The 11,321-nt window shown below is 42.8% G+C and overlaps 1 protein-coding gene across 4 annotated transcripts in view; it reads right to left on the bottom strand.

Annotated features, from left to right (window-relative positions):
• Positions 1–810: 810 nt before the first annotated feature.
• LOC130707321 (coiled-coil domain-containing protein 185-like) overlaps positions 811–11,321 on the bottom strand; it is a 34,842-nt gene continuing 24,331 nt past the window's right edge. For 2 of the 4 annotated variants that reach the window (XR_009007231.1, XR_009007229.1), the window contains 2 exons: positions 6,462–6,568; positions 811–5,206 (listed from right to left, as the gene is read on the bottom strand). Coding sequence is in view for 2 of the 4 variants with exons in the window: in XM_057541318.1 (XP_057397301.1) it covers positions 7,982–9,862 (1,881 nt within the window). In the remaining 2 variants the exon portion in view is untranslated. Of the gene's footprint in view, positions 5,207–6,461; positions 6,569–7,644; positions 10,088–11,321 lie in introns of those variants that run through there. The other 2 variants (XM_057541318.1, XM_057541327.1) reach the window with 2 other exon arrangements.

Here is an 11,321-nt window from a genome sequence, read left to right as displayed (position 1 = left end):
ATGGTATATTTCCTTTTCATCACTGAAAGGCCGGTAATGTATGGAAACAGCATAGGGAGTCGGAGAGAACTGGGTTCAAATCCCAGCTCTACCACTTACTAGCAGCAGCATCTCAGAAATCTTGCTCAATCTCTGTAAACCTCAGTTCTTCATCTGTGAAATACCGTAGCTAATTTATGTTATAAAGGTGATAAAATAAAAGGATATAAATGAATGTAAAAGTGTCTAGTGTATGTCAAGTGCCTGGCACATAGTAAACATTTCATAAGGTTTGGCTAGATGATAGGATGTTTTGATCCCATAGTTTTGATCTGCTAAGTACTGAATACAAATATTTAAGTCAGAATGCTAAGGCTATTACATTTTCATTGAGAGAGTATTTTCTAACACAAACTCCTTTAAGCCAATTCAATTCTGTGATCAGTTTTCTAAATGGTACAGTCATTGCTTCCAAATTTTTCTATTTTTGTTTTCAATTTACGAAACTTCTTTGCATTGAGACCAGTTGCATTTATTTTATCAGTGTTCTTGACAATATCAAATGTGACCAATTACAGCTTCTGCTGTTGTGGGAATTATTTCTACCAAGTTCAATTTTTCCAGGCCAAATTATACATAGGTAAATGTATAGAGAAAATGTGCTTCAATTTTTAGTCAGTAACAACTGTTACTATTTTCAGTTTTAGCCTTTGTTGAGTTTACTTTGTGTTAATAAATTTCTACTAAATCTAGTTTTCCTGGGTTCAGGTTTTGACGTTCTCATTGTCACCAACAAAAATGCATTTTTTTTCCAGCAATCAATAATGTTAGTTTTATTTTATTTTTAGAAATCTTTTGAGATAATTGTAGATTCACATACAGTTTTAAGAAGTAGGACAGAGAGATCTTATGTGCCCTTTACCCAATTTTTCCTGATGATAACATCTTGTAAACTATAGTACAGTATCACACCTAGGATACTGACATTGACAGCCAAGATACAGAACATTTCCTTCACCAGAAGGACCCCTCATGTTGCCCTTTTATCACCATAAACACTTTCCTCCACCTCCATCCCATCTATAATCCTTGACAGCCACTAATCTGTTTTTCGTTTCTGCAATCCTGTCATTTCATTAATGTTATATAAGTAGAATCACACACTATGTAACCTTTTGGGATTGGCTTTTTTCAGTCAGCATAATTCTCTGGAGATTCATCTAAGTTGTCGTGTGTATCAGTAGTTGTTTCCTCTTCATTGCTGAGTAGTATTTCATGGTACGGATGTACCACTGTTTGTTTAACCTTTTAGCTGTTGAAGGACATCTGGGTTAACTCAGTTTTGGGTTATTATGAATAAAACTGTTATAAACATCCATATATAGGTTTTTGTACGAACATAAGTCAATTTCTCTGGGATAAATGCCCAGGACTGCAATTGCTGTGTCATATGGTAGTTACATCTTTAGTTTTTGAAGAAACTGCCAAATTGCTTTCCAGAGTGACTGTACCATTTTGCATTTCCACCAGCAATGCCTGGGTGATCCAGTTTCTCTGCATCCTTGCCAGCATTCTGTGTTGTCACTATTTCTTATTTTAGCCATTCAATAGGTGAATAATGATATCTCATTATAGTTTAAACTTGCATTTTCTCATCCCATAACTTGTCATTTTATCCTCTTAACAGATTCCTTCACACAGCAAAAGTTTTTAATTTTGATAAAGTCCAATTTATCAATTTTTTCTTTTATAGATTGTGCTTTTGGTGTCAAGTTTAAGAACTCTTTGCCTAACTTTAGATCCTGAAGATTTTTTCCTGAAAACTTTATTGTATTACAATTTGCATTTAAGTCCATGATCCACTTTGAGTTAATTTTTGTATAAGATCTGAGACTTGGGTTGAAGTCTTTCCTTCCTTCCTCCCCTTCTCCCTCCCTCCTTTCCTCCCTCCCTCTCTCTCTCTCTGTTACTTCCTTACTTTTTGCCTGTAGATATCCACTTGTTCCAGCAGTATCATGTTGAGCTGTCTGTCCTTCTCCATCAAATTGCTTTTGCATCTTTGCCGAAAATGATAATTGGACATATTTCTGTGGGTCTCTTTCTGGTTTCTTTATTCTGTTCCATTAATGTATGTGTCTATGTCTTCATCAGTATCACATAGTCTTAATTACTGCAGCCATGTAATAAGTCATGAAACTGGGCAGACTGATTCCTCTCACTTTCTCTTTTTCAAAATTGTTTTAGCTCTTCTAGTTCCTTTGCCTTTCCGTATACATCTTAGAATAACCTTGTCCATATCTACTAAAAATCTGAGACTTTAAGAGGAATTACAATAAATCTGTTTATCAGTGGGGGAGAATTGACATCTTTATTATGTTGAGTCCTCTAATCCATGGATAGTAGGTCTATTTATTTAGGTCTTCTTTCTTTCATCAGCTTTTTGTGGTTTTCAGCAAGTAAGTCATATATATGTTTTATTAGATTTATATGTAAGTTTTTCTGAGTTATTGTAAATGGTAGTGTATTTTTAAATTTCAGTGACCATGTGTTCATTGATAATATATAGAAATCTGATTGATTTTTGTATGCTGCTCTGGTATCCTGTGATCTTGCTAAACTCACTTATTAGAAGATTTACATAGATTCCTTTGGATTTTCTATATAAACCATCATGTCATCTATGAATAAGGATCGTTTTGTTTCTTCTTTTCCAATCTTATGCTTTTTATTTTCTTTTCTTGCTTTCCAGCATGATGTTGAATAAGAGCAGTGAGAATGGACACGCTTGCCTTGTTCCCGATCTTGGGAGAAAGCATGTAGTCTTTCACTTAGGTGTAATGCTTGCTGTAGATTTTTTTGTAGATGCTCTTTATCAAGTTGAGGAAGTTCCCCTTTATTTTTATTTTTCTGAAAGTATTATTCATGAATGGGTGTTGAATTTTGTCAGATGCTGTTTCTGTATTGATTTATATGTTCATGTGCTTTTCTTCAATTTGCTAATGTGCTGGATTATTAATATGGTGATTGATTTTCAAGTACTGAATCAGCCTTGCAGTCTTGGAATAAGTCCAACTTTGTTGTAGTGCATAATTCTTTTTATATACTGTTGAATGCAATTTGCTAACGTTTTGTTAAGGATTTTTACATCTATATTCATGAGTGACATTATTCTGCAGGTTTTGTTTGTTTCACGCTGTCTTTGTTTTGGTATTGTGGTAACACTAACTTCATGAAATAAACTGGGAAGCGTCCCCTTCTCTTCCATTTTGTTGGAAGAGGTTGTGTAGAATTGGTGTTATTTCTTGTCTAAGCATTTGTGAAATTCTTGAGTGTTACCATTTAGCCAGGAGATTTTGGGGGGAGAGTTTTAAAATTATGAATTTAATTTCATTAGTGATTATGGGCTATTCAAATGATCTATTTCATATTGGGTGAGGTGTGGTAGTTTGTGTTTTTGGAGGAATTGGTCCATTTATCTAAGTTGTCAAACTTTGTGTAAAGTTGCTCATAGCATTCCCTTATTATCCTTTTGATGTCTTCAGGGTCTGTAGTGATATTGCTGTTTCATTCATGATATTGGTAATTTGTGTCTTCTCTTTTTTCTTTATCAGTCTTGTTAGCGGTTTGTCTATTTTATTGAATTTTTCAGAGAATTTTTCAATTTTATTTGAATTGATTTCTGTTCTTCGATTTTCTTTGTTTGCTTTGGGTTTAATTTTGCTCTATTTCTAGGTTATTCTAAGGTGAGAGCTTAGATTACTGATTTGAGATTTTTGCCTTTTTAAATGTACTTAATTCTATAAATTTCCCTCTCAGCACTGCTTTTGCTGTGTCCCACAAATCTGACATTTTATTTTAATTAAATTCAATGTATTTTAAAAATTTTCCTTTGAGACGTTGACTTAGGGATTGTTTAGAAGAGTTCTGATTAATTTCTAACTGTTGGAGATTTTCCTGGTATCATTGTAATTGTTTTCTAGTTTGATGCTTTTGTGGTCAGAGAACACATTTTGTATGATTTCAATAATTTAAATGTCCTGAGTTTATTTTCTGGACCAGGATATGATCTCTCTTGCTATTTGTTCCATGAGTGCTGGAAAAGAATGTGTGTTCTGCTGCTGCTGGCTGGGGTTTTCTGTAACTGTTGATTAGATCCTGTTAGTTGATGGTGTTAAGTTTTTCTGTATCTTTGTTGATTTTCTTTTTAGAAGTCCTATCGATTGTTGAGAGAAGGGTGTTCAAGTCTCCAGCTGCAACTGTGATTTTATTCCTTTTTCTAGTTCTATTGGTTTTTGCTTCATATATTTTGTAATTCTGTTGTTTATACATAGATGTTTAGAACTATGTCTTCTCAGTGGATTGACTCTCTTGTAAGTTTATGATGGTCCTGTCTATGGTAATTTTTGCTCTGAAGTGCACTTTGTCTCATATTAATATAGCCACTCTTTTGCAAATGTTTTCTCCCAGTCTGTGGCTTATTTTCTCATTCTCTGATCAAGAATTTTTTTCTTTTCTTCAGTTTTAGAAGTTTGACTATGATATGTCTTATGGATTTCTATGGGTTTACTCTTTTGGGGGGGGGGTTCACTCAACTTCTTGAATATGTAGGGTTAGCTCTTTACCAAATTTGAAAAGTTTTCAGCCATTATTACCTTGAGCACTTTTTCAGCCCTACCTTCTTACTTCTCTCCTCTGGGGACATGCCATGACTGTTAGAACTTCTGTTATAGTCCCACAGGTCCATGAGGCTCTGCTATTTTTTTTTTTTTTTTTTTTTTTGGTAATTTTCTATTTCTCAGAGTTGGTAATTTTTATTGTTCTGTCTTACAGTTCACTGATTCTTCTGTCCCCTCCATTCTGCTGTTTAGCTCATCCACTGAGCTTTTTATTTTTGTTAATGTGTTTTCCAGTTCTAAAATTTACATTTGGTTCTTCTTTATATCTCGTTTTTTTTTTTTGAGGCTTTCTATTTGCCAAGACAATTTTATATTTTGCTTGTTTCAAGTGTGTTCATAATTGCTTGTTGAAGCATTTTTATCATGGCTTCTTTAAGATCTTTAGATATTTCTAACATTTGTCATCCTCACATTGACACCTATTGTCTTTTTCATTCAGTTCGAGATATTCTTGGTTCTTGACACGAAGTGTGATTTTGAATTGAAACCTGGACATTTTGAGTATTGCAGGACTGGATCTGCTGTTTTATCTGGCATTCTCTCACACTGTTCTAGAAAGGGAAGAAGGTTGAGGCCTTATTATTGCCAGGCAGGGATATAAGTCCAGCTCCCCACTCAGCCTCCATTGCCACCTGAGTGGGGGGGAGGGGGCTCTCTCCACCACTGCTGGGTGGAGGTGGGGATGTTGGCTCCCCTCTAGGCCTCCAGTGATACCTCCCTGGCTGGGAGGTCTAAGAGTGCCTCATTACTGCTCCCCACATGACATCTATTGACACCAGAGGGGTGTTACTGATGGAGGGTGATAAAACTCCTCTCCACTAGGCTTTATCTGATACCACTCAGTAGGGAGAGAGAGGGGTGCCCTGTTACTGCATCGTGGTGGTGGTGGTGGTGTCAGTAGTGGTTGAAAGGCTAGGCTCCCCAGGTGGTCTCAACTGACTCTGCCAGGGTGGGGAGCTCCTTATTACATCCTGGTGAGGGTAAAAGTCTAGGCTCCCCACTGGGTCTTTGGGGGCATGGGTAATGGTTGGGGTCAAAAAATATATATATTTATACTGGGGATATATATGTATATATAGAATTTTTTTGTTTTAAGGGAGAAATAGGGGAAAGTAAATGTACTTCATCTTCTGTCAGTTTTATTCTGTATTGATTATTTCTACCAGTAATATTCATAAAGAATTGGATAAAAGAATGAAAGTCTGTATTTATTTCTTGGAGTAAAGAGCAAAGAACATTAGTAGGGTAAAGGCATGGGATATGGAGGTAGGGTCAAAATATTGTGCTTAATGGCTTTTGACTTTATATTGACCACCATGTTAAGCATGGGTATAATGACCCTAGCCTTAAGTAGCATGCAGTCCAGCTTGGAAGCCAAGATGGGGATTGCAAAACGGATATGCCAACAAAGCAGCAATTTCTAAGTGCTCACTAAGCCATAAAGTGAGCAGCTTGTCAAAGGAGGCTGATGTTGAGACAGAGCAGCCACGGAGGTCCCACATTTCATACAAGAGGCAGGATGTGAGCTAACCTCAGAGAAATCAGACGTGGGTATGATGGGAGGAGGCAGCTGGTGAGATAGCAATTAGATAGGGAGAATGGAATTGACAAAAATGGAAAGTCAGTAATATAATAACAACTGCAATATTTAATTACTGTGTGTGTATTAGGTTCTGGACACTATGCCAGGCACCTTAGATTATTTTAATCATCCCTCACAACACCCCTTTGAAGTACGAAATACAATTCTATTTTACAGATGAGGAAACTGAGGCCCAGGAAGGTAACTTCCCCAAAGTCACATACCTATGTCAAGAGGAAGAGTTAGATTCATGGGACGTCTGTCTGAGATATTTTAAGCACTTTCCTAGAATGCTGGGAATGTACACAGCATTTGGCTGGAACAGCATTAGCTTGGGTGAAGAGAAGAAAATAATAAGATTAGAAATTGAGCCAAGATGTATGGGCCTTTCTACTTTTGAGCAAAGGAGTGAGGGCCTGAGTAGGCCTCTTTGGGGACAGCAGACAGAGGGGAACTACGGCAGGGAAGTGGGCCCAGTTTCCATTATGTAAGATGAGAATATGGATCTCACACTGACCTTTGAACAAAACCCCTTGCCAGGTCACCTTTCATGTCACTTCAAAAACACTAAGAAGACACAAATCTTCCAGTGGGGCTTACTCTCTCCTCTTTTTTTTTTTTTTTTTTTGAAAGACAAATGTTACATTAGGGACATTTAAAGAACACCTTTAGAATTTTTCAATGGAGACTTTGAGATGTGATGGGTTAAATTCTACTTAGCTTCTGGCTCCTTATTTTTTAAATGTCGTGTTCCTGAATCATGCTTAGCCATTCATTCAGACTGGTTAGTTTAATTAGACACAATGTGGGTAGACAGAATGACATCACATACCTCCTTCAGAAGAGACAGAGGAGAAACAGAGGGGAAGAGAAGGATTCTAATAGAATTTCGTTCCAAAAGACTGGATGAGACTGACCAAAAGGGGGGGGGGGGGGAAGAATTGGACCAAAAGATTCCAGTGAGCTTTTGGACAGCATGTCTGTGGTGGTGCAGTCAATCAGTAGTGCTAAAGGAATTATAAATATTTCCTATTAACACAGGAAGGGAAGGCCAAAGAAGTGCAGCCTGGGAGGATCTACAGAGAGCTGTTTCCAAAAATATTTCACAGAACATCAATCCCATGGAAAGATCCAAGAAAAAAAAGAGTTCCGTGGTTTGTGAAAAACACTAGGTTAATCAAATGTGTCTTTACTGACAGACTTTTCAGAGCCTTTAAAAATTTCACATGCATTATGAAATCCCAAGAGGGGCTGTAGTATGCTGTGTTCCCAAATATACTTGTTTACAGAAATTCCTCCCACCCCTACCCCCACACACTCTTTTTGTGCAGATTTTTCTTGCAGATTTCTTATGACAGGTACATCACACTTCACACTTTTGTAAGTTCTGGACAGGGAAAGACTTACCTCATGACACAGAACTGTATTCCCCACTGTAGATTTTTCTTTGGTTCCTCAAAGATGTGTCTGACATATGCTTCTAAGATTACTTGAGAACTAAATGAATATTTTCTACTTAAATCCAAATGTACAAAGGCAAGTAATTTTCTTAAAATTTCCAAATTTCTACCCCAACCCTCTCAACCATCCAAATGAATTAATAAACTAGTTCATCAGACGAAATTGCAGCTATTTTATACACTTTTAAAAAATGAATGCTCAATTATAATCAGATTATAAAACGAATCACATTGCCACATCTCTTTCTAGCCGCCTGGGCTGTAAGCTATTTGTCGTCAGGTTCTCAGTGGCCTCCTCTCTGCTGCCCAGCTCGAACCTGGGCCTCCCGCCCTATCGGATCAAAGAAGTTGTTGGCAAACTTTCTCACGTTGTCTGCCCTGGAGGCCCTGGAGATCTTTTGGAATTCACCGAAGGGTGCATCTTTCTCTCGCGAGATCTGCTCCATCTTCCGCTCCTTTTTCCTAATGGCTTCCTTAATGCGCTCGATGTGGCACTTTTCCTCCTTCTCGGCTTTCAGCTTCAGGATGTGATGATTCTTCTCCCGCAGGATGTTGAGCTCCCGAATCTGCTGCACCTTGTCGCTGATATTCCTGTGGACGTTACTCCTGGTCTGCAGGGTCTTCTGGTCCGCGAGCTCCACGGGCAGCCGCTCGTGCCCCTTCCTCTGCTCCCCGGACTCTTCCGCGCACCCCTTGACCTGCTGGCACTGCTCCTCCTCCTTCTTGACCTTCTCCTTCGGCTCCCGGTGATGCTCCTTAATCAGGCCCTGGGGGATCTCTTGGGACCACTGGGAACTCTGTTCCAGGGACAGCTTCCTAAGGAGCTCCTCAGCCTTGGCCTGGCAGTCCCTGAGGACCTTCCGGGCCTGGTAATTGACTAGGGAGCTAAGACGGGTCTCCTGGATCTTCTTCTGGCCCTCGGTGGTGTGCACATGCCTCTTTAGACAGACCTGCTTCAGCCTCTTCTGCAGCTGCAGGCTGTTCTGCTCCCGCAGGTCCTGCATCATCCTCTCGTGCTCCTGCAGGCGCTGCACCTGGTACTGCGTCCCGCGCTTGGCCTCGGTCTCAGAGGGGGCCCCCTCCAGCTTCTCCTGGCGCTGGTTCTCTTGGTCCCCTAGCCGCGCCTTCCACCTGCGCTCCTGCCGGCTCGTGTTCGTCGCTTGCCGGTCCCGCCGTCGGACACGCTGCTCCTTCTCCTGCTGCCACTGCTCCTGGCTCTGCTGCAGCAGCAGCTTGCGCTCTGTCTCTAGGGTCAACTGGACCTTCTGGTCCGAGCGCTTCAGCTCCTCCCAGGCTAGGGCCGCCTGCTGCTGCAGCTCCCGCATCCTCTGGGCCTTCTTGAGCCAGGTCAGCACCAGGGCCACAATCTTCCGGTCCCTGGAGGACATTACTGCCTCTTCCAGCTTGTTCTTGAGGATCTGGGTGTGCTGGTTCTGCATCGCCTTGCTGGAGAGCGAGGGCTGGGAGTACTGGCTGGCTAAGGACTCCACCGGATCATTACGGTATCTTTTCTGGAGGTACACGCAACCTGACTGCGTCCCGAACTCTCTGGAGGGCACAGAACACTTCTTCGTGTGAACCGAGGAAAGGGACCAGCGACCGAGACCTCTGCAGGCCGGCACTGCCCACTGGTCTCCGCTCTGCACCTTTTCTACCCCGAAAGTTCCACTCGGGGGAGTGTAAGCTCCCTGCGGGTAAGGTGGGGGCGAATCTCCCCGGGCCGGAGGGTAGTGCTGGCAGGGCTGAGGCTGTTGCGGTGGCAGCTGGGGCTGCTGCTGCCAGGCCGGGCTAGGCGGCCTGCCTCCCTGCTCCAGGGGCTTGGTACCCGCCTCCCCCCAGGTGTCTTCCAGGCGCCGGCTGCGGGGCCGGTGCTTCCTGGCGTGGTCCGGGGGCCTCCGGGCCACGTCGGTCAGGCTGCGGCTTTCAGGCGGAAAGTCCGGGTACCGGCGCCGGCGGGGCCGCGGGGTGGGCGAGCAGCGCAGGTGCGGCCAGGGCGCCGAGGCCTCGCTCCGCTCGCGGGGAGTCCCGGGCCGGGAGCACAGGTCCTGCTCGCTCTGCGGCCCTGACCCGCCCAGCCGCGCCGAGGATGCGCGCTCCTTGCGGGGCGGCGGGGCCTCCCAGAGGTCCGAGTGAGGCCACGGGGAGAAGCGGCCGAAGCCCTCCATGCTCCCTCCCCGCGCGCCCAGCGTCTGAGCCAGGGTCCCTGGACCTCACGGGGGGCGCTGCGGAGACCCGCCCCGCCCTCGGATCCCGGGGGTCCGGGCCGCCTGTGACGCTCTGGCCACTTCACAATGCGCCTCCGCCCCCCGGTTGCCGCAGCCCTCGGCCCTCGGCCCTCGCCCACCCCAGCCTTCCTAGCACCCCGCGCGGTGAGAGGAGGGGGGAGGAGGGGAGGGGAAGGGGGGAGGAGAGGGGGGAGGGGAGGAGAGGGGGGGAGGGGAGGAGAGGGGGAGGGGGAGGGGGGAGGTGCTGTAGAAAGACAGCGTGACCCTTAAAGCTGAGGGTGTGTAGTGAACCCCCACTGGTGTTTCAGGCAGGAATTTGAACTCGCATTTGTATACCTTAAAGTAGCAGAATTTTAAAAGTAGACAGGTGAAGGCATTACCCCCAGAATGGAATGCGGCGGGCAAGTCCTTTAGTCAGGGGTCCTTCCATTCTCTGCGCCTCTGCAGTGTATGCAAATGAAGCGGCCATGGAAGCACGTTAATTCACTGCACCATCCTTCTGCCCTTTTAAGTTAGCAAGCCCAAAGTATACTTTTTAAACTTTTAGAAGAGAGAGAGAGAGAAAAAATAAACAACTAATTTGTTTTCTCCTAATATGGCAATTACTGCTTTTGTCAAAATATGAATGTTAAGTGCACATTTCTGAAATAACATCAGTGGACAGCATGCCGAAATCACATTGTTATTGTTGTTTTCCTTTTTCTCCAGTTTTGTGAGATTATTTTTTCTTGTTGAGGCACCCAGGGCTAATGGGAAAAGCACTGAATTTGGTCATGCAAACTTGAGTTTGAATCTCCTCTGCCACTTTCCACTTGTGTGGTCTTGGGCTAGTTACTTAACTCTCCTGACCCTCAAATTCTGGAACAGTGGACTGGAAGAGGGGCCGTGACAATAGCACTGTTGGGCTGCCCTGAGGGTCGGATGAAACTATGTATCAAGAGCTTAGTGCCTTAATGCATTCAATAAACATTATTTTGATGTCCTTCTAGCCTTCAATTACAAATTGTAAGGTTTAATATATGGGTTTACAAAAGTTTCTACACATTCCTAGAGAAGAAGAATGGAATTAATGCTATCCTAAAACAGTTTAGGTAAAGGATAGAGTGCTAGGGAGGGACGATGCCCCGGTTCTGTTGTGTTCTTCCTGGACTGTGGATCATGGCTAAGTCACTTCCTTTCTCTGAGATGTAATGAGGAAACAGTTCTGGATAACATTCTCCAAATATGGTCAATCCTTAAAGAAGAAAATTAAGTATTTACTGATCCCAGTCTTCTTCACCCACATCTCCTTGAAGTTTCACAGTGACCCAGCTAGCCAGGGCCAGTAGAACTGATAACATTTCTTTAAGACAAATCTGAGGCTTGGCCATATTAACTGATTCCCCCAAAGATCAGTTGG

Source organism: Balaenoptera acutorostrata, chromosome 1 (genome assembly GCF_949987535.1).
Source record: "Balaenoptera acutorostrata chromosome 1, mBalAcu1.1, whole genome shotgun sequence".
In the NCBI taxonomy this organism is placed as follows: Eukaryota; Metazoa; Chordata; class Mammalia; order Artiodactyla; family Balaenopteridae; genus Balaenoptera; species Balaenoptera acutorostrata.
The sequence above is the reverse complement of the archived record's forward strand: the minus strand, read 5'-3'. Positions and strand labels throughout refer to the sequence as shown.